Consider the following 25,223-nt stretch of genomic DNA (forward strand, 5'->3'; position numbering starts at 1 on the left):
AGGAATGCCGCTCTGTAAGCGACGCGACCAAGCTGTTCGAAATGCTCTTTAAATTGGGAAACTGACGAGGTCGTCGGGCTAGCAAACGTCTTTAAATTAGTGGATGGTTTCACCTGTACCCCAGGAATCGTTGTATACGCTGAAGTTTACAAACGCTGTAATATGGTTTACGTGGGCGATACCTATCGGAGGTTGGGTGATCGTTATGAAGAAAACAAACAAGGATTGTTCAGTCAGGGAACATGTTTGGGAAACAAACCACAGAGTTGACGACAGGAAAGTAACTGTCCTTTGAAAACATGTTCAGGCAACAACGAAATTTCCTAGTACAGCGTTTAGTCAGCGTTCTTGGGACTGCTCATCCCTTTGGAATAAATGTTAAAACCATACATTTCATTTCAGCACAAGAACAACAAAAGGTCTGTACTGAAATTAGCGACTTACTCATATTCAAAGTACCGATTTACAAACATCTACATGCACAACCGTTCTATTTCATACATGTACATACAGTCACACTTCACATTCTTCCTCTGAACGGAATAAGTAATCATTTGAGGGTATTGTGAATTAAGGTTAATAAAGGCAGGGAATTACATCGAAACATCTAAATTCCTCGAAACGACAGTTTTATACATACACTTCGATTTCTATAGTTCCTATCTCTTTAAATGAACCCAAGGACTCAAAATAACCACAAAAAGTAACGATACTTAAATGTCATTAGTTTTTAATTTATTTGGTTACCGATGAAATTTTATTAGTAGGTTATGTTATCACAAATAATGAATTTAGCTTATTTCAAATTGGTATTTTTTTTCTCCCGGAGTTTGACATTAGACCGTATTGAGATTTCTTTCCTATTTAAATGGTTAGTCACATAACTAACTTTGATACATTTGCATTACTCTGTGAAATGCTACGTCTTCGTTCAAAATGAACCTAAAAGTGTATTTCATATGATATTTAAAGATATGAATTACATTGATATAGCAATCAATTAAATGGAAATCAAGAGAACCGAGATTCGAACCGTAATTAAACAAATATAATCTAAGGGTAGAAGGAAAATGCAGGTTTTAACATTTATTCCAAAGGGATGGGCAATCCCAAGAAAGCTGACTAAACGCTGTTTTAGGAACTTTCGTTGTTTTTTTTCCCGGAATATGTTTCCAAAGGACAGTTACTTTCCTGTCGTCAACTCTGTGGTTTGTTTCCCAAACATGTTCCCTGACTGAACACTCTTTGTTTGTGTTCTTCATAACGATCACCCAACCTCCGATAGGTATCGCCCACGTAAACCATATTACAGCGTTTGTAAACTTCAGTGTATACGACGATTCCTGAAGTACAGGTGAAACCATCCATTAATTTAAAGACGTTTACTGGCCCGACGACCTCGTCAGTTAAAGTTAAAGAGCATGTCGAACAGCTTGGTCGCGTCGCTTGCAGAGCCGCATTGCTTTGTAACTGGCAGGGGCGTCTAGCGCCGCCCTTGAATGAAGTTGTAACAAGGTGTGCATCCAGACTCTTTCCCTTTCTATAGGCAATAATAAGAAGCGAATCGTTGAATACTGACGACATGTATTCTCTCTAAAAACTATTGATTTAAATTTGCGAATCAGAGTGTTTTGGATTGCTACATTGTGAGGTTGATATGTCAAGACCAAAGGAACACGGTCACTTGTGTTTTTCACCCTCTTTTCCATAGACTCAGGTCTCGTAACTTGCGAAACTGACGTGATCACTCGATACAAAATTTTGTTCAGATAGCCACCTTGTTAAACTATGATTTCATCGTGTCACATTGTGCCCAGAAAACGATCATCGATGCACATACGGCGAAGTCTAAAAAAATTGTGACTTAGGAATGGCATTTTTGTATGTTTGAGGATGACAGGACTGATGATTTAAGTAACAATGTGCATTGATGGTTTTGTAAAAATCTGAGGTTGAAATTTCTCCATCTAGAATTCTACAATTGATTTCAAAGAACAAAATGCTCTCTTGTGTGATGTCGAAGGGATATTTGATGGCTGGATGGTAAGAAGAAACAAAATTGGTGAGATACATCAAATCATGTTCTTCATCGGAGAACACCTCAAAGACATCGTCTATGTATCGTTTGTAAAGATCTGGTACTCGGCCTATGTACTCAAAGATTATTTTTTCCTCCAGTTAGCCAACAAATAGACTACAATAGAAGAAAAACTGGGTCCTATTTTAGTTCCCATTGCCACCCCACCTGACTGGCTATAGTGTTTCCATCGAAATAAAAGTTATTGAGGTTGAGGACCAGTGCCTCAAAACAATCATAGCATCATTATTAAGATGCTTCTATACAGGGCTGTCACATCCATAAGAAAAGTTTGAAATCTGATTTCTATATCTTTGAAGTTCGAACTTATTTCGGCGCAATGGTAACATACAACATATCGATTCACGTTTTTTTTCATTTATTTTTATCCTTACAGTTATTCATAAACACTATATCTACCTGCTCCTTAAGTTTCAATTTTCTAGCCAACTGCGTTTCCGAGATATTGTATTGTCCTAAATTATGATCTTTTTTCGACAATGCAGCAATAATACTATGTCGTACGACATTCTTCTGGGCAACATAATGAACGCGGAGTAACACATTAAGTCCTTATCTCTTCATGTGATATTTTGATGAATAGAAAGAAAAGAGGAAAAGGAAAAATATAAAGCAAAATAAATTCTATGTTTTGTATTATTTAGCTAATTGCAAGTTTGGAATTAACATTTAAGACTCTAAGCTTCTTTTAAGGAACACAATAATAGGAAAATAAATTCAAAATACATCTTGAAACAAAAAATCATTATGACCATCTCATGTCGCTAGGGTTTATTCACATTGCGAAAAAGTATGTTCGTTTTATACCAAATATTGTATTTCTCTCTTTTGTTGGACATATGTTTTATGTTTAAATAAGATTAGATTGTGTTGCTCTATATACAAGGTGTGAGTTTGTTTATCATGTATATATGTTTACATGGAACAAGTTGTAGGATTCTAGTGAATCATTCACGATTGAAACTATTTGCAATAGTATCAAGACTCAATGCAAATTAATTCTAATGAGGTTATTTCACGTGTTATTAAGACAACTTATAAATCTATTAATTACACACAGTAATAATGTCCGCAAGTATGGCACATTTATTAATCTTAATCAAAATAAGACATCATATAGGTAATGTGATTAGGAACTACCTATTATTAATAAAATATTACAATATACATTAGTTGAATATGCAACTCCTGTGCCGTACTTGTGATGTTAGATTTTTCCGCTGCGTTCGATGTAATAGACCATGACATTCTTTTCCAACGTCTTGAATATTCGTATGGAATAACCGGGTCATCGATACATTTAGCTTGGGTTAGATTTTACTTAGACTCTAGAACACAGCGTATTGCGATTGGTTCTGTTTTATCCAAAGGTATGCGGCTAAAGTGTGGTGTTCCTCAGGTATCCGTTTTAGGCCTAGATTTTATTCTCTCTTTTCAAAACCGATTTGGGAAATATGTCGGCAGCATCGTATGGACCATCACCGATATGCTGATAGCACCAAGGTGTACCTCATTATTGAACCGCGAAAGACCTGGACTGATATATCGAGTAGAATCGAAGAGTTTTTGGCCGATATAAGTGACTGGATGAGATCGAATCTCTTAAAACTCAATCAGGATAAAACCGAGTTTATAGTTTTTTGCGCCTAAACATCGAGTGAAGGATTTTGGTCAATTGTAAACTTTCATTTGATGGAACTGTTGTCAGTGGCGTACCATGTGTGAAAAAATCTTGTTTTCACCAGATCAGAAACATTGGACGCATCCGCAACTATATCACCGACGATGCATGCAAAACTCTCGTCAACTGGCTAGTCATATCCCATTTAGATTTCGGAAATGCGTTGTTGTATGGAATTCAAACTATTTTAGTGAATAAGCTACAGAGAGGGCTTAATATCAAGAACTAAGAAAACGGATCATATAACACCTACTCGCATCGATTTACATTGGCTTCCATTGAACTTCCGATTCCAATACAAAAACTTATTGTAGTTTATTAATCACTCCACGGTAGTGCTTCTGCATATTTGCATATATACCAGCCTGTCCGTTCCTTACGATCTGAGAACAGTTGTACCATCAAACAACCACCAAGACCTACGGCGAAAGACGTTCCGACAAGGCTGCCGCAAAGTTATGGAATAGTCTACCAAATGACCTGAGAAATGCGCCATCACTTTTATGTTTTAAGCTGAATGTCAAAAATAATCTTTTTAGGCTTGCATATGACTGTTTTAGGTTTTACTGACTATTTATTGACTAATTGATTCTTATGTTTTAATCTGATTTTCAGTAGATACTCTATATTTTAAGCCTCTATATATTTTTGAATAAATGATATTGATTCTTTTATATTGATATACGTTTTTGCGTACATGTCCTAGATTTTTTAATAAACGTTCCATGCATTTTTAGACAGCAATTTTATGTAATGCTAATTATTATTTTTTCCTTGTTTTTGATTTCATATAAAATATCATAGTACAACTAGTATATTTTCTAAAATTTTAATTTTTATTATGATTTTTATTATTTTAAAATTGGTTAATTGAAACATTTAACTTTCTACTCAATTCATTTTAATGAAACTTTACATATTAATTCACATATTTTATATTTATATATCTTGTAGACGTAATTGATTATTATTATTTTTTATACATAAGCCTATGTTAATATTATATACAGTGTGTATGTGTGATGGTTTGTGTATGTGTGTGTTTCATTTGTGCGTGTATGTGGTGTATATATGATGGTGTGTGTGTGATGGTGTGTGTGTGTGTGTGTGTGTGTGTGTGTGTGTGTGTGTAAACGCGTGCATATGTGCGGGAGTGTGTAATGTAAAGAGCTTAGTGTAATATTTAATTGTGTTAGATAAGAGTTGTATAAAACCTTTGCCATAATAAAAATAATACTATTTTGGAATACCATTTTCACATTTATTTCACTTCTTTTTCACAGATAAGGTTGGCTTGCGTAGAACACGGTACGTCATTCCACAATCCATGATAGCGTGCCTCTGTTGACATACAATCTTCATCTCCGTGTTGATTATCAGGTTGCCCTCGCGCCCAAAAGGTAGCATTTATTTTTTCGTCATAGTTGGATGCCCACCGCCAATCACCTTCGTTTACATCATCGACTCCATCCAACCAAAAACGTCCTGAATTATTTCAAATAAACTGTTTTAGAACTGCAGACAATGCAGTTACATATGGAAATGCAACAGCCAAAGTGATGCATATATCTATGTTTTGTCTTATCTACATGATTTTCTAATAAAGAATATAAATTCTCTGTGCATAAATAGTACAAAGTACATCTCAAGAGGTCTTTCAACTTACCGTCAAATCGTAGAGGAGTATCATGTGGATTACCTCATGATTAATAAAATTTATTACACGTGTGTTTATCATCTAGAGATAAACATATTTTATGAAAGTGAAATCACATAGTTCTCAAATTTCTCCTCTTCGTTACCCCTCTAAGTTATTCTAAAAAAAGACATGCTTCACCGTGATGCTTGGTTTTTAATCAAATTTTCCATTCTATTCTATTCGATATTTCTAGTACACTTTTTTTCCATACACAATTTCCCCGAAAAAAACGCAGGTTTCAGTGAAAGGTTGAAAGCTAAAATTTTTAAGTTAAGTAAAGACTAGACGTTCCGTTTTTTTTATTTAAACGCAGGATTAACGCGTTACGCTATATTCACTTGGGGGTAAAGCGGATGACCGTAAGGGTGATGGGGGATGAAAATTCGGGGAAGAGTATTTTTTTAATACATTTGTCTATTCAAGTTATTCAACAAAATAAATATGAAAAATAGTCAGAAATTCATTCATGCTTAATATTTAAAGCGGGAAAATGTATGATTAATAAAAAAAACCAAGGTAAAAATAACGTAACGTAGCAAAGATTCTTCTTTTTCTAAGGATGATCGTAACATACAGCAAGAGTTGTCCGTAACATGGGAAACGAAAATATTTCGTGATGAGAGTTGGTACTTTACCAAAATGATAAACGTTGAATTACAAAAGATTTCACTGAATTATGTTAAAATTAATAAATGGATTTGACTGATATCCTGGAGCGAAAACCATAAACGTAACAGCCGAACAGCAAAGTACCTCCGTGTTAAGTAATGCCGAATTATCGTGATAATGTATTTGTATGGCTGCCGTATGGGGTAGGCAATATTGTTGGTTTGCATACGACAGAGAGTGTAGGTATGGCATACAATTTCTCATTTAATAATATAATTTTATGTGAGATCTGAACTGTTATGAATATGGTCATATTAGAGAAATGGGAAGCAACTATTATAAGAAAATAGACACAGAAGACGTACACATTTTTTCATATCAAATGATATGAGAATATTAAATGGTAGAGTTTCTGGTGATTCGACAGATTCATGTCGTAAAATCTATTGGTTCAAACTAATGCAGTTGTATGAAATGATGTCAGAATGTATGATACAAAATATACTTAAAAATTTGAAATTGTTGACTTTCTACCATTTTTGTTCTGACTGACATTACATAGTGCAAACTTTCATTCACTTCATCTTATTTTCAGCCAAGAAATTACCGACCCAATATTTTTTGCCTACCCTAACATATTTACTACGGTAATTAAAAAAATCCCGCTAAACTATAATTTCTTAATTCAGCACTGTCATGGTAAAAAAGTCCTCCCAATAGTGTCAATATGAAATAATAATAATAAAAATAAAATGCTTTTACCCAACCAATATACTTTTTTTCATCCTTTGAAACCATAAACAGACGCGTTTGTTCTTGGTCTTAAAACAAAAAATACCTAAGTATAATGATCGAGAAGGCTTACATGAATCGTGAACCATTCACTCGACTAACCTGCCAACCACATTAGATATATATGCTTCAGCTTAATTCAGTTTAAGTGTATATCATTGTTATTTACCTTCTCTTTTACATAACATAAATTATTACAAACTTATAATATGCACCTTTGATACTCAACTTAATTTGATACTGAGATAAGCATGTAGGGAACAAAAGAGAAAAAGGGAAGAATTTTTTTTGAAATAATAAATTTAAACACACAAAAATATTAACTTAATCAAGTATAAGAATGGTGTATTTTCTTCTATATTCCCAGTCTATTTTTAGTTGCAGATAAATTAACACCTAAACTAATAGATCAATTCATTAACTATTTTACCCATATCAATATCTTTTACAATATTTTGGTCAATATTTCGTATTTCGTTTCAAATAAACCCGTTACGGTCATGCCATTCGATAATCTCTTGTTCTGTTACGGTCATTCCACATTGTTCATTACGGTCACCCCGCCGATATTTTAACCTTGTAATTTCTCATTAATCATTCTTTTTACCCATATGAATGACAATTTTTATCATGTTTATCTTTTTGAATAACTTGAATAGACAACTGTAATAAAGAAACGTATTCTTCCCCGAATTTCCATCCTCCATCTTGGGATGACCGTAACGGTCGTTACGGTCATCAGCTTACCCTAGTGATATAGGTACATCAATCTGGTTCACTGGGCGTTCAGTTTGGCGTTTTTCCCTCTCCTTAGAATAAGGAAAAATTGCGCTCGGAAACTAATATTATCTGTATTAATGACGTGAAAACATATGAAAGGTAATAACAAAACAACCGAACTGATTAAACCTACGCAGTAGTCAAAAGGAATAGTTAACGGTAATGGCTGCATAACAAATAGAAATATCAGGGTAAAAACCGGAAAGTTGGAAAACACCTCCATTAGGTTTTATAGCGCCCTAAAGCCCCGGGGGTACTCAGATTTTGGTGGAGTGAGGGTTATCTGGATTGCAGTCCTTAACGCTGACCCCATCGTAGACATTTTTTACGGTAAATCTAAAACCTCATTGTAGAGCAATATTCCAAACTCCTATACCCCTTTAAAATTTACCTGTTTTGCCTATTCAATCAACTGGGTTAAGTCATTAGATTAGATTACCATCAAGAGTGAACGATGACTGATGTAATCTAATAAAGATATTGACCTGTCATGATCAATAATTAAATCGTAGAATTTTATCATATACAACCCCATTATCATGATTATATACTTGAAATCATATATCCCTTCAGAGAAGCTGTTATAATAATGTCCCCTGTTATAGACAAAAATATGGAAAACAACCAGAAATCAGACCCCACCCCATTTACTATTATATAACGAGTGACCCCGGGCGCTAAACCTCCCGCTTCCATTATTTCCGCTGTTCATCAGATGAATACAAAAAGATATGTCCACCTTAGTCTAGAAATGATACCAATACCAGTATACTATTAAGTAAATCTGATATGACTAAATAAAGATGTTACTTATGTATTTTCTAGGACACTTGTGTATATGACCATATGAATTTCTATAGTAATTGGGCTAGAAGAAGTACTTTTCAAAGACAATGGGAACATGTACAGCTGGAATTAAATGACCAGATGAGTACTTCTTCAAAAAGCTGTATCCTGTTTATGTTTATGCAAGTATTATATTTTTCGGTGAAGCCATTATACTCAGGAAAAAAGGTAATATATACTTTTGGACACAATCAGAAAGAACTTTCTGAGTTTGGTCTCCACCAATATCAAATATGAAACATGATATAAAAAAACCCCACCATTTTGAAAGTTAATTTCACTATTTGCATCATCAGAATCAAGGAAAAACAAAATTTCCGTATGATTTTTTTTTGCAAATTGAGTTGTAATTTCATTGAAATGCACCGAAACTGAACATACTAGTAACTGAGTTTCTAAATTTTGTTTATTGTTGATTTGAAGGTCGTTACTAATTTTTTGTGAATGACGTATACCTATACATAAGAATAAACCTACCTATCAGGTGAGTTAACTCTTTACTTATGACATTCTTCTCTTCTAAAGTCTCGACTCGTGCCAAATGAGTCCCTAACGACCGACAGAAATGCTATATGAAGGCAAATATATGTATGTAATAACTTTGTTAATATCATTTATTACATTTCATTATTATCAAGTCAATTATTCAGTATTTCCTAAAGCAAAATTTTATTGTGAGTATTGTATTACGATGAATTTCTTTAATCAAAACAGGGTAAAATTGTTTATATATATAAAACAGATAATTTTTTATTGAAGTAATCGAAATGTCACGTTTACTCACCGCAGCTTCCGTCCATGTCAGGTGTCCTTGGTGAAACAGGTAGCAGGAATCAAGTCCAGCAGTCCATTCTGTGGGACAGTTAAGACTGAAGCAGCTACCTATAAAAAAATGAAATAATTAGTTTTATAAAACTGATAAACTTTTTCAACCTCCCATCACTTTCAGTGATAGGGGTGTATGTCTGCCCTTTCTTCTTCCTGTTTTGAATTAATTATTTAATTATTAACAACGACAACAATCTCACTAGTAAATCAGTTCAAATACTCAAGTAAATACATATTTAACGCAGTTTGTGTATTAAGCAGCCATGAATTATATTAGGTCAGAGTATCCCAAGAACTCTTCGTTTCTTACACAAACCTAATTATTGTACATAATGCATTATACAATTATTAAAACGCAATTTTCCGTGGTAGTGTGACACACAAAAATGCATATATATATATACAACGTCTCAGAATGTGACGACTCTATTCTCTACACTGCTCCATCGGATCAAATTGATACAGGGAAACTTAAAGAAGGGTCTGAAAAATTCCCAACAATGTTAGAACTGTCAAATTTGCGAAGCAAATCTTTGGTCGTTCCCTCCGCGGGACTCGAACTCGTACCGCTGTGACATGAATAACTAGACTTAAAAACCTTATAGTCGGCTATGACCTATGTTCAGGTCACTTGTATGTTCAAAGTTGTAACAAGTGTGTATGACGGTTATCATAGCATTTCTTTTAATATACTAAATATGAAATGAGTTAATTTGAGAGGAATAGAATTTGGCAAGTAGTACGCAATGAAAAACGTGTAAACTAGATTCTGAATGAGGAATTGGATACCAAGATTTAATATAACTCGTCAGTCTGATATAAAAAATGTTCTTTTTCTGGTTCTTTAAATAGCTTTTTGGGTCTTTTAAAATTGCATGTCAAATTAGTTTAAATTACCTGTAAACAGTATTATTTTTTTGTAACCGTATATTTTCTTTGTTATTGTCCAAAAAAACCTGTAACAGATATGTTCAGTTTGTTAAATTTAAATATCCTTTTTAATAAATTTAGATGAGGTTAAAATTGTACAACTACAACATAAAAAGAAAAAAAGGGAAATTATGGTGAACATTTAAAATGGTCTGCATTTTTATTAACAGAAATATATAGAAATAAATGAAAGAATAATGAAGGTACGAAACTAAACAAACAGAAGACTAGAGGAGTACAAAGTATTGTTGGAACAAAAAAACATCAGATTGTATGTGTATGAAGGTTAGGAACGGGATAAAAGGCGAGCAATAAGCTTTATACACAATATAGATCCTTTTAGAATTATAATTTATCCCTATTTTGCCCGTTTTCCAGTATTCCTTAGCTTTTTTATTTCCCTTATGCTAATACAGGCTGCTATGCTACTTATTATGTTGTCATTTTCTTTTACTTTCATGGCTAGTGTGTGACATCTGGAACACTAGCAGTATCTTTGGACCACATATACATGTTATATCTAACGGAGTTATCTAGCAATCCGTAATAGAAAGAACTGGTAAAGACACCATAATTGTTATAGTGCATATCCACAATTTATGTGAAATATTTAATTCTTATCTTCCCAAGCTGAACATGAACCTTTAATCATATAAACTGTGTATTGGACAATACGCATGCGGGTACAATTATTCACATGATTTTAAGATATAAAAGTTATGACAGGTTTAACATGAAGTTCACATTAATTGAGACGTTTCGTGATTTTTACATGAACATTTCATAGGAAGTGTCTGTTAAGGAGGTTGACCAACGGTAATTGATATAACTCCTGCAATCAGTACTATGTTTGTATTGTATTTAATTTCACAAAAGTCTATCAAGCTTTTATTTGAAACAGAATGAAATCAGTCTATGCTACTATTATGCTCCCATGATATTGATGTAAAATGCAGAATACAAACGTTCCAATGATTTGTAAGAGTTGTGTCCCTTACCCTTCGTCTACCACCTTAAATGGAATAACCAGAAAGGATTTCCAACATATTCTAGTTTGATCAAACCTGAAATTTACTATCTCTACCGTTGCATTAATTTTACACTAAGTATAATTGAAACCGTGATGTACATTGCAATTCTATTTAATGTTAGTTAAAAAATATCATTGGAATGAATTATTGAAATTTTTGAAATCAGTCCAAGTTACTTTGATACTTACATGAGATTGATGCAAAATGCTAATTACAAACGTTCTAATGATTTGTAAGAATTGTATCCCTTACCCTTCGTCTAACACCTTAAATGAAATTACCTCACAGGATGTTCGACAAATATAAGTTTGATCAAACCCAAAATTTACTTTCTATACGCTTACATTAATTTATACTTTTTTTTCAAACTGTGATGTAAATTGAGATTCAGGTCAATGTTAGTTCAGAAAATATCATGGGAATGAATGCCGATTTTATATTTATGTGCAAATAAAAACGGCTTTAGTAACGCCAAAAGTTTACCTGTGCGAGTTTTGAGATAAAAGTGAAATAGTGTCTTTAGAATTTGTTTTTCAATAATAAGAAACATCGTGACATTTCTTAATCTACATATGTCAATGAAATATAAGATTCTGGTGACTAAATATAGAACATAAAAGTAGTTTAAAATACTTTTAGATACGGCATGCTCTCGGATTGCGTCTGAGAGGATATTTTGAATACGAAAGCAAGTAGTTAAAAGACTTTTCCAGATCAAATTTCAAAGATTAAGGGATATGATTTTCATATAAAAAAATGAATCCTTTGTACCTTTGTATTAACGATATCAAATAGAATGTCAAGGCGATGGAAGATTTCAAGTGGTAGGTAAAAGTGGTCGAGATTCTAATTTTTACCATAATAAACAAGAAAGTTCCAGCTATCGAATGAATCTTAGAGAAATTTCTTGGTGAAAAGGCTAATTTAAAAAGATAATTAATTATATTATATTACACGCGTATTGTAATGTGTTGACTGTTTCATTGTAAGAATAGTTTTTCATTCACTATTTTTTTTTGTAACAAAAAAAAAAACATTTAAGGGAAGGAAAATAATAAAATTTGATTTTTTTCTAGCTGAACACGAATCACACATTAAACTTGTTTTTTTTTGGCATGGCCTCCAAATGAATAAATATGTGTTGATTTGATGACTAATGTACAAAATTGTTAAATCACCACAATATCTTCGGTAAGCTATAGTTATGTTTAATGGCTAAAATATACACATTATATTAACGAATATTTTGTGTTGGTCGTCATACTTGCAGGAACATTAACATATTTAAATATGACATTTTGAAAACGTTTTAAAATTTTTGAAATTCAATTTTCGCGGTTAACTTGCTTAGCAACACAATCCTATATACACTTGCTACCTCATAGAAGTATCAAGGTTATGAATATATTATATAAAATGTGACCGAATCTCAATCATATTAAGACATGAATATTAAAGTCATAGGTTTCCTTGAGATTAAAGCAGTTCCAGAGAAGTATTGAAAGGTGTTGAACATGTCAGACTATTTATCATGTCCTCTGTTCATCTAACACCATCAGGAAATCTGTGTTGTTGAGTATTCCAGTTATGTTTATTTTTACATTACCAAATAAATAAATTCAATGTTTTCAGCGACTGAAGAATTAATAAAGAAAATGCAGATTTTTAAGGTATTCACAATTATCTTACTTGTAATAATTGTACTATGTCACGGAGAAATATCTTATGGCAGAACAAAACGTATCCGAGGCCGATTCCATAAACCGCCACCTAGCGGTCTGCATGGTAAATACTTAGATATAATTATATGAATATTTCTTACTTTTTACAAGTATACATTGTATACATAAATGTCAATATCGTTTCTTTTTGAATTCATATTGCCAGTTTCTGTGTTGTTTTTGTTAAATGACTAATACTTTCACTTCAAATAGTAAAAGACAATACCGTATAAATAAACGTAGTCCAGTAAAAAATACAGGACAATGGTGTATATATACAATAACACGAGAATGAAACTATAACTAACATTGAACTGATTATAAATCGAAAACACTCGAACTAATAACAGACGGTAGACCAATATTAGGAACTGCAACTTGTCTACATTTTGTTTAGCTTATTTCAAGAATACAATTTGTATCATCTATAAATCAAAAACAGCACTTCTATAGTTCATCCACGAAAAAATAGCTAAGGGTTAAACTGGGCAGGCATTCGTGTAATACGGAACATAACCGTTTTTAATTTGTTATATTTCAAACTATGCTAACATATTTTCTATGGTTACAGAATAGTGTCTCTTCGGTATTTTTTTCTTCAAATGACACCAATTATAATTATGATAACGATGAAGTAAAACACAAAATACAACTTAAAAAAACAAACAGCCATAAACAGATAAATTAGATATTAATAATTGAAATGGTTTCATCTTGATATCTATCCTGACCTTCATTAAAGTTGTAATTCTGAATACTTCTCAGGTTCTCCAAAAATCATCTGTACTTCCGGATATTTGCTAACTATTTGGTATTATTTGAAAATAGCAAATCTGTATTTTATTTCTTTCAGGAGATACTGCAGGAGAAGTAAAATAATACCAAAGATGTTTTTGGACTAAATATTTATATTGTAATACTGAGTGATGTTATATAAACTTTTTAACCCCTTACCTAATCTTTATACTTTCCCTTCTTTTAAATGTATTTTTGTATGTATTATTTCAGTTACTTTACGTTCTTTGTTGTAATTGTCTTTTTTCGATGTCTGTTTATTGTTCCTGGATTACATTATTTTGATTTCTACTAGAATCTCGGTCCCCTTTATTACTCTTTTAAATAATAATTTTAAAAAATATTAGTAGATTAGTTCGTTTTTTAATAAGTAAAAGCAAATAACTTGTTTCCTTTTTAAAGACTTTTGGAAATTTTGCAATAAGTACTTTCGATACATTTAAATAAAGACAATTAAAGATATCTCATTATGCATCAATTACCACTATACATGAAAGCCTCGTGGTCACGGCCCATGATTCGACATGATGCCCTGCTGTGCAATGGACACAGCTATGTTACAATAAACAGGAGTTAGTAGACAGGCGTGTAGCTTAATTTATACCAAACAGCTTGGACTACAAATTAATGACCGAGTGCAAACTAAAGGGTTCAGGGTACATCAGGCGTTGTTCATAATAGCGATGAGAAGAAATTACATTTGCTAATGGAAAACTATTCAATATATAGTCTGTACAATAAGTACTATATAAACATGCCTTGCTATTATATCCTTAAACCCACCGGGACGGGCCAGTGTTTTTCACAGATATGATCGAACACAAACTTGATCGCAGGACGCAGATGCAAAAAATAAAGTAAGGAACATGGCTATTTATAGTTCGAGACTACTTTTCTGTCCGATCTTCGTGGACTCACCTTATTTTCTTTGCGGGAAATTATTTTTCACATGTCCTTAGAAATGCTACATAAGTGAAAGTTTTATTGAATCAATTTACATGTTTTTTTTAAAAATCCTAAAAATATACACTTCACTATAGAAGTCTATGGGAAAATTAATACGACACTGAGACCTACAAGGGGACAGTGAATGTACTTTTTTGTAATATTCTAAATAATCAGCCAGATTTTTGTTAGCGTGAGGGGCAGGGTACACAGAATATTAAATCATGAAAGTTAGATAGTAATTACGAGCCACTTCGACATGTAGTACTAAGTACATATATCCATACTATTAATAGTAGTACTAATACTACTACTAATTTCGTTTCCATAAGAGCACAATAGGAGCACGGCGGAACCGGAAGGGGGGGGGGTAACGTAACACGTAAACGTAAACGAGTCCCGTGGAGGGAACGAACAAAAATTTGTATCGCAAATTTGACTGTTCTAACATCGTTGTGACCGTACCGCTGTGACATCTATGGCAACACCGCCTGCACAAAGTCCAGCGCCCTAGACCACTCGGCCAGCTAGGCTATATATTATTAAAATTTTTTTTCTTTTGCATCATTTTTTATAAATATTGTCTTTTATCAAACTTTACAAGGAGAGAAAAGAAATTCAGTGGGCTTTTTTTCACTGTATAGAAACATTTTGATATCACGTTAAAAAAACTAGTAAAACCTCCTGGACCTAATTTTATATATTTATTTTTCTTTAAGTATTTGAATGGTGCCGTTTTGTAATTTTGATCTTTTCCAAATAACCGATCGGAGCCCCTTATCATGATCTTTTCTAGACCAATATCAAGTCATAATGAATTTTCCAATATGTTTTGCGTTTTTCATCTTCAAAGTGGCGTCCATGTTAGAAGTATATGCATTGCAGAACTTTAAATTGCATTGGATTACTGTGCCAAGTTTGGTTTTGTTCAATCCGTAGTGGTGTTTTTGAAAACACTTGAATACTCACAGACAGAACTTTGAAAGAAAGAAGAATGATAATGATAAGTGGTTTTTAATAGAGTAGAAACTACAGTCTTATAAAAGAAAACCTCTTATGTGTAAATTTGATGATGAAAATATCATCTTTCACTACTTCTACACCATAATAAGTATGGAAATAACACCAAATAGAAAAAAATAATGTTCATTATGCATTGTATTGATGCACCCGGAAATAGCAAACTAAATTCAAATAGGTTTTCGGTTTTGAACGCATTCAGCAATAAAAATTTCTAATCATAAATGAATGACGAACTAGACTTAAAAACCTTATAGTTGGCTATGAGCTATGTTCAGGTCACTTGTATGTTCAAAGTTGTAACAAGTGTGTATGACGGTTATTATAGCACTACTATAAATATACTAAATATCAAATGTGTTAATTTGAGAGGAATAAATATTGCCAATGAAAAACATGTAAACTAGATTCTGAATGAGGATATGGATACCAGTCCGAGTTAAAAGATATGTGTTTTATCTGGTTCATTAAAGAGATTTTTTGGTCTTGTCATATTAGTTTAAATTACTTTTAATCAGTATTCAGATTTGTAAACGAATGAAAGTTTGAAGTAAGTCTATGAGTGTCTATGCTACATCAGTTTTACATCCAATGTTTATTGTCAGAGGTAGACGTAGAAAACAATAGCAGTGATAAGACCTATACTGTTACCACACTCTCCAAAGAAGAGATTGTGGAAAACCATAAATCTGTGCTATCCTTTTTTGGTCTTTCTCCCACAAACGATGATTGTTATTTACCGTCTATGCACTGGATTCCTAAACTCCTCAAGAATCCATCCAAACAATGTTACATAGCTGGATCTTCAAAATGTACCACCAAACCTCTTTCAAAACTTTTAAATGTGGATCCTGAACAATATCAAAGAACTTTTGGAGACAATCTGTTTAAAACTATTATCAGAATATAATAGCATTCAAACAAATGATTTTTTTTGCTAAAGATTACTCATTCTTAGAAAGAAATAATTCCAAATCATCTTATATAGTATACAGCAGAATATGTTTACAAAATTTTTAATCGACAACATATTTGTCCAGTGTGGTGGACGCGTTTTTCAACAAACGTTCGACATTTCAATGGAAACAAATTGCGATCCTCTACTTGCTGACCTATTCATTCATTCTTGAGGGGCTGACTTTATAGCTAATCTGATCAGAAAGAATATTGTTTAGCTAGATCCTTTAATCTCAGTTTCCGCTATATAGATGACGTATTATCTTTAAACAAACCTAATTTTGGGGATATGATACATCGCATCTACCCAAAAGAACTTGAGATAAAGGATACTAAAGACAACTGTCAGCTGCTTATCTTGACCTACACATAAAAATCGATGGTAACGGAAAACTATTGACTATACTGTACCACAAACGTGATGATTTTTCATTCATAATTGTCAACTTTGCTTTCATCTGTGGCAACATCCCTTCAGCACCAGCGTATGGATTTTTCATATTACAACCCATACGTTATGCCAGAGCTTGCTGAAACTACGTAGACTTTTTTGTATCGCGCTAGAATTCTAACAAATAGGCTTTTCGAACAGGGTTATGCTGCTACAAGATTTAAGTCATCACTACAGACGTTTTATGCCAAAAAGTGTGCGAGTTTTGAGATAAAAGTGAAATAATGTCTTTAGCATTTATTTTTCAATGATAAGAAACATCACAACAATACTTCAATACATTCCACATACTTACACATCATGTCTTAGGAAGAATTTTTATTACGACAGCTATTAAATGAACAACTTTTCCGGGTCAAATTTCAAAGTTTAAGATATACGATTTTTAAAAAGAAATGAATCCTTTGTATCTTTGTATGTATAATATTAGATAGAATGTCAAGGCGATGGAAGGCGTCATATGGTAGGTAAGTATGACCGAGATTCTCTTTATTTCTATAAATAACAAGAAAGTTTCAGCCATCGAATGTATCTTAGAGAGATTTCTTGGTGAAAAGGCTGATTTTAAAAAGGTAGTTAATTATATAAGATTGCACGCGTATTGTAGTGTGTTGACTGTTACATTTAAATAATAGTTTTTCATTCACATATCTTTTGCGTGAAAATTGATTTTATTTTGTAACTGAATGTTTCATATTATCATATTATAACAAACAATCTTTATTTAAGGGAAGGAAAATAATAAAATGAGATTTTTCTATAGCTGAATACGAATCACACATTAAACTTGGTTTATTTGACATGGCCTTAATGAATGAAAATGTGTTGCTTTCTATACCTGCTTTGATGTCTTATGTACAAAATTGTTAAATCACCACAATATATCTTGGTAAGCTATAGTTATGTTTCATGGTTAAAATATACACATTATATTAACGATAGAATACATTGTGTTGGCCGTCAAACTTGTAGGAACTTTAAAGCTCGACATGATCTCAAATTATGTCCACATTTTGAAAACGGTTTTAAAATATTTGAATTTGAATTTTCGCTTTTAACATGTATGACATCGTTTAACAATCATACATATAAGTCTAAAGGATTGTACAACGATACCGATAAACATGTTAACATACTATAATAAAGTATATAATGGGCAAAATTTTCAGTCAACAAATGACCTTCTTCAGTGCCTTAAGTAAAATGAGTGTGTATGAAAGTAAATGGTCTGTGAACACAACTCACTACCTAATCAGGTGAATACCTGTGACGTATAATGCTATAGACACACGTTGTGTGTTGATCTTGAATACTGAACTATAAAAATAAAAAAAAATATTTACAAATACTGTTAAGTTTGCTGGTTGGCAGATTCCTTTAGACTTTATATATATATATATATATATATATATATATATATATATATATATATATATATATATATATATATATATATATATATATATATATATATATATGTATCAAGTTGCTGCCTGATAGAAATATCATGGTTATGAATATATCATGTAAAATGTGACCGAGTCTCAATCATATTAAGACATGAATATTTAAGTCACAGGTTTTCTCGAGAAGAAAGCTGTTTCAAGAAAATATCGAAATATCGAATCATATTAGACTATTTATCATTTCCTCTATTCATCTTACACCACCAGAACAGCTGTTTTGTTGAGTATTCTAGTAATGTTTATTTTTACTCTACCAAATAAATAAATTCAATGTTTTCAGCGATTAAATAATTGATTGAGGAAATGCAGATTTTAAAGATATTCACGATTATCTTACTTGTAATAATTGCATTATGTCACGGAAGAGGACGATTGGAGAGACCGCCCATGCGTGGTCGTCTTGAAGGTAAATACTTCAATATAAATAATATATATGTATGTTTCTCTTTCCATTGTAAACAAAGAGTTTAAGTAAATGTCTTTTTTGTTAATTTTTGCATTACAGTATTCAAGAGTAAGTGCGCGTTTTCATTTTCTTTCCAAATATGAGTATGTTTGCAGCTTATTTTAGTTGTCACGGAGGACTAATTCATTTCTGCTTAAAATGCTCAGTTTTGACAAAAAATCATTTTAATATGCATTTCTGTTATCATGAGAATTCATGTGACTTTTATTTTAAAAGACGATATGTCTGATTACCACACTCCAAATATTGCAGTAATTTTCCATTACCTTGAATTGCGACCGTCGTTTATTTGTGCTCTTCTAATATTTTCTGCGCCGGCAAAAGAGGAACATTTTCGATAAAATTAAAGTTTCTAAGGGTGAACATATGATGAGATGCTGAAAACGAAAAACTAATTAATAAATTAAATATGAATTATATAAAATGCATAAGATTTAAAGTGAGTGGCTTAAAATCTCTCATAGAAATGAATGTTATTGTGTTTCATTTTATTTAATTCCACTATTATATATAATAAAAAAGAATACGTTTACAATCCTCTGTTGTCAAGATTGCGTATTTCAGCAATTTTTGCATACTTTCATAAGTAAAACATTGCTTTGGTGTATCTGAACTTTAATTCTAATACTTAAGTTTGTTTTCAATCTTTAGTTATGCTTAGATTACATCCAGGGATATTTGCACGAATTTTTGTTGCCTGAAAACTTGTCACTAGACTTTTTCTGATATATCTATATAATTAGACCATAAAATGATACACTAAACCCGTGTATACAATTATATGATTTACATTACACAGACGTGTCATTGACTTCCTGTATCTTGTCACTGTGCTATTACGCAGGTAGACAAGCATGCCAGTCACATCCGGTATATTTTGATTAAGTAGCCAGCGGGTGGAGACGACTTAATAAAATAATTAAATGATTAAATTGATGACCACGCTTATACACAAGGTATATGGGTATAATCAAGGACGAACTTGAATTTTGAATTTCTAACATCATGGAAAAGTTATGACGATTTAAAGTTGATGTCAAATGCCACTTAAGTAAATTTTTTGCCAACCAAAACCAGGTAAGTGAAGAAGCTCATTAAAGTTGTAATTCTGAATAACTACTCAGGTTCTCTAAAAATTATCTGTACTTCCATGTATTTGCTAAATAATTGGTAATATTTGAAAATACCAAATCTGTATTTCATTTTTTCAGAAGATACTGCAGGAGAGGTAAAGTAATACCGAAGTTGTTTTGGACTGAATATTTATGTTGTAACACTAAGCGATGATATAGAACTTTTTACTGTTTTTTTTCCTTCCTTTAAATGTATTTTTGTATGTATTATTTCAGTAACTATGTTCTTTGTTGTGTTTGTATGTTTTCCATATCTGGTTTTTGTTTATGAATTACATTATTTTGATTTACGCTAGAATCTTGGTTCCCTTTATTACTCTTTAAAATAATAATTTAAAAAAAATATTAGTTGCTAAGTTCCTTTTTATCAAGTAAAAGCAATTTTTTTTCTTTTCTAAGTCTTTTGAAAATTTGGCAAAAGGTACATTCGATACATTCAAATAAAGACAATTAAGATATCTCCTGTTTTACTTTCATCTGCTGACAAAATTGACAGATTTTACGGGAAATTGCTACATAATCATGAGAATAAAAGAAAAAATGGTGAAAAAAGAGTAGTTCAAACCATCACGCGACCAAGGTATACTGATGTTAAAATGGGATTTTATTTTACAACAAAATGTTATTGAAAATGAACGGATATGGTAAAAGGTAACAAAAGCATAAGAGTATAACCGAAATACAGAATAGTAAATATTTTTAGAGATCACCAAATGATCTTAAATAAGTGAAAACACATATTTAAGTAAGCTGTGGAAGGTTTCGTCAACAAAGTACCTGAATGATGATAATTCTTAAAAATCAAATTGAAAAGTAGTAAAACCACCCAAAAACACATTCATAACCAACATCTCCTGACTTTGGACATGAGCATAAAATCTGCGATGAGGTTTTAATAGTTTTATATTCTAAGTAAACACAGAAGAGATTTCCTATATACACTCGTCAATTGTTTTCAAACAGTAAAAAAGAGATAAGCGTCTTTTGCATTTCTAGAAACACCCACTGTGTTGCTCATAAAAAGTCACATTCTGGGTAAAAAAAGGAAAAAAACAAAACTGTGACATTGTGAACAAATCGGTTCTCATTGTGTAGATGGATACACAGTAACGGTCCTCGAGTTTATGATGACGATCGTAAAACTGTATTGATGACTTCAATCTTATAGCAATCCAACCCTGTTCCAGAATTCTTATTGTAAGAAGTTCAGCACGGTACAAAAAATTATGCTTAGTTACGGCAAGCTTTGGCATGACATATGAGTTGTGATATGAAAACTCCATACGCTACATGTATAAAATCAGCCTCATGAGAGTGAAGGGATGGGTCAGCGAGTATTTGTCACAATGGATGAAAAGCCAACCATTTGTTGAAAATCGCGTCTACCACACCGGCCAAATATGTTATTGATAAAATAATCTAACATTTTGAAAACATCTTTTTCGATATATTGTGAAGATGATTTGAAATCGTTATGACTGGAGACCCTCTTTTACCGCTATGAGTTTGAGGTTAAAAGCTTTATAAATGGTGTAGTGGTACATCATGCAGATTCAGCTATGAAGCGTAATTTTTCATGGATTCTTGTGAATTTTTGAAATCCAGTACATAGACACTTAAAAAGAATAGCACACATTTAGCATACAACTGAACCTTGAAATCAAGGTCTCCATGACCAATTACCAGTTGTCTAATAACACTGTGCTATATTAATGTACAATGTTTTGTCCAATTTATAAGCCATACCAATAACTATTTAAGATTACTATAAAGCTAGCGAATTCCCGTGCATTCGATGTAACAATATGAACTATTGGCACAAGTGGGATGCAAATTTCAGGTAGGGGAGTTAGGTAATTAATGTTGCTGAAAAACATCAACTATGTTGTAATAACATGAAAATCGATCACAAAAACGAAAAACAAAATACTTTGAACATGTAGCATTAATTTATTGAAATGACGTCATAATGGTGTCTCAAGTAAACCTCATTTCACAAAATTGCTGAGAATTTTTTTTTTTCAGACAAAATTGCTGTCAGAAATGCAATATCCACACCAAAGAAACGTCTTTACACTTTTGCATTTGCTTTGTAATAACGATTGTATAAACTAAATATGAAGTTTGATTGGAGAGTAACATCTTTTTCTTGCCAAAAATATAACTATAAAGTGACCGAAAAGTACAAAATTGCCAAAATATCTGAAATAAAGTCATCTTTCAACAACAATTTTGTCTTTTTATCGAAAAAAAAGTATTTTGCTATCTCGTTTGTTATGATTTCAAGTCCTTACATTTGCATATAAATATTTCAATACTTTATGATTAATTTTCAGGGTATTTTAGGCTAATGAGAGGCTTTATCGCAATTTACCTTTGCACATGTTCACATTTGCTCAGACATATGTAAATTTGTGCCATGATAATGGGGCTTTTTGCGGTTTTCAAGGCATCCAAATGTTGAATTTAATAAAATGGTAGTGAAAGGAAGAATGGCAGGAAAACGCCCGAGTTCTAGGTTATTAAATGAATAACTAAATAACATATTAAGTATGATTCTGTCTAAAAACCAGGCAGGATGATTCATAATATCTCAAAATAATCAATGACACGACTCAAATACATTTGTTAGGCCCTAAAACAATATTTCTTTCGTTCATTTCCTTTGAACTGCTATATGTGGTAGAATATTTTTTGACTTGTTATAGTTTTAAAATTCTGATGGGAATTGTTTCTGTTCTTTTCTGAAGTAGAATGAAACTTAATTTTAAGTGTTAATATCCCCAGTGGGCAACTCTCAATTTCACTTTTTTTCGAGTTAAGTTTTTATGAGGCCTAATGAGGGATTTTCTAAAAAGAAATTTGGAGTTAAAAAATGCATGAATCACTATCCTTTTTGCCTTGTTTTAAGGAAGAGCTGTCCTTAAATTCAACCATCTGTTTGTGTAAATATTCTATTTCTTTTAAGAAAGCATGTCAAATAGGACGAAACATCAGAGTGTGTAAATTTATATTTTTATTTGTCATTATATCACAATAATACTGAAAGCTTAGGTGAAATTTTCAGGTCAGTAAAGTTGTTAATCTATGCGAGGACGTTAATTACATTGAATATCGTCAAGTGATGGGGGTACTTAAATGTTTACGAAACTATATTCAAAACAGGAAAAAGAAAAAAAATTAACAAAAAAGGAAAAACGAAAATAAAGAAAATAAGTAAAAAAAGTTATAAATAAAATAAACGTCTAAATATCTTTAACATTACCAGAAGATGGTAAAATTTAAATTGAATATTTCGGATAACAGATATCCTTCCTCAGCATAAAACTCATAAAACTATATGAGCACAAAACTCATAAAACTCACAAAGTTCAAGATCAAAATTTATTTCAATGTGCTGTTGAGGTCAACAAAATACGGGCATAAATGTAGGTGATTGTAGATACTTTGTAAATACTTACCGGTACTAAAGTTGGGTTTTAATGTCGGTATTTTTTTTTTTAGAATACTTTTGAATTTGTTTTTCAATCTTGAACATCCTAAGAAACTAAGAGAGGGTTCTTTTCGGAACTTTACCGAAATTTGCAATATATATATATTGCAAATTTCGGTAAAGTTCCGAGAAGAATATATAATATATGTAATTAATCGTCTAAATAATAGTCAACAATCACTCTTACGGGGTGATGGATCGTTACAAAATAAAATAAATTTGATCTTGAACTTTGTGAGTTTTATGCTCGTTAAGTTTTGTGAGTTTTGCGCTCATACAGTTTTATGAGTTTTATGCTGAGGAAGGATATCTGTTATCCGAAATATTCAATTTAAATTTTACCATCTTCTGGTGATGTTATATATATCTAGACGTTTATTTTATTTATTGTTATGTTTCGCATCGTTTTTAACGATCCATCACCCCGTAAGAGTGATTGTTGACTATTATTTAGACGATTAATTAGATATATATATATATATATATATTGCAAATTTCGGTTAAGTTCCGAGAAGAATCCTCTTATAGTTTCTTAGGAAGTTCAAGATTGAAAAACAAATTCAAAAGTATTCTAAAAAAAAACAATATCGACATTAAAACCCAACTCTAGTACCGGTAAGTATTTACAAAGTATCTTCAATCACCTACATTTATGCCCGTATTTTGTTGACCTCAACAGCACATTGAAATAAAATAACCAAATTCACATTCACTAAATAATGTACTAATTATAAATAATAATCGTACAATGAGAATATTTCCACGGAATGTCAAGATTGAATTTCAGCACTGTTTTAAATCCTAATCAGAATAAGGTGAAAGATAGTGCAATAAGAAAAGTGTTAATGTGCATTGAAAATATCATTAAGGAGATCACCTAATTAAATACGTAATGAAACAGTAATCTTCTGCATTACGATGAAATCACGTTTATCAGCAATATTTGCATTTTATCTTCATTTTCAAATCACAAAGTTAATTGTAAGTTTCTCAGTAAGAAATCTTTAATACAAATCTGAATGTCTCAATCGTTAAACGTCCGCCTTATAAATCGACACAAAAGATGATTCAAACACATTCAGGTGGCGTAAAATGTGAATATACATATCCATGTTATATCTAATTTTGGCATAAAATAAGCAATTATTTGTATCAATGTATTGATAAAGTTATCTTTTTTATGTTCCTTCTTGTGTCATAAAACTGAGAACTTAAGCGAAGGCTTGCCTTTTAGTTGTTGAGACGTTCATATTTCTTATAAAAATTATGCTTACAAATGAATCCAAAAAGTGTTAAAGTCATAAGAAGATCCATCGTCAAATTTTGTCCCGGTCAAGTCTTCTATGAGTGTTAAATGAATCGAAGAGATGTTTATTCCTTGCAAAAACGTTTTTGTAGTCAATGACAGCCTACGAAATACCATATAGATTACACAAAATTATGTAACAAACCGTCTGCCCTTATGTATGTAGGCGTGCACCA

The 25,223-nt window shown here is 31.9% G+C and overlaps 1 protein-coding gene and 1 long non-coding RNA gene across 2 annotated transcripts; one reads left to right on the forward strand and one right to left on the reverse strand.

Annotated features, from left to right (window-relative positions):
* Window positions 1-5,026: 5,026 nt before the first annotated feature.
* On the reverse strand, window positions 5,027-25,174 carry LOC148621224 (perlucin-like protein). Its single transcript, XM_088575381.1, has 4 exons — window positions 25,016-25,174; window positions 9,290-9,387; window positions 8,983-9,073; window positions 5,027-5,264 (listed from the first exon to the last, which is right to left on the reverse strand). The coding sequence occupies exons 1-4, from the start codon at window positions 25,053-25,055 to the stop codon at window positions 5,041-5,043; spliced, it is 453 nt and encodes a 150-aa protein (XP_088431507.1). The 5' UTR covers window positions 25,056-25,174; the 3' UTR covers window positions 5,027-5,040.
* LOC148621225 (uncharacterized) lies at window positions 17,640-20,706 on the forward strand. The gene is made up of 3 exons (XR_015921124.1): window positions 17,640-17,755; window positions 18,930-19,055; window positions 20,327-20,706. It is a non-coding gene; the product is annotated as an uncharacterized LOC148621225 (long non-coding RNA).
* Window positions 25,175-25,223: the final 49 nt, after the last annotated feature.

This window comes from Perna viridis, chromosome 3 (genome assembly GCF_037379345.1).
Source record: "Perna viridis isolate PV_CMFRI_1.1 ecotype Kerala chromosome 3, ASM3737934v1, whole genome shotgun sequence".
Taxonomy (NCBI): Eukaryota; Metazoa; Mollusca; class Bivalvia; order Mytilida; family Mytilidae; genus Perna; species Perna viridis.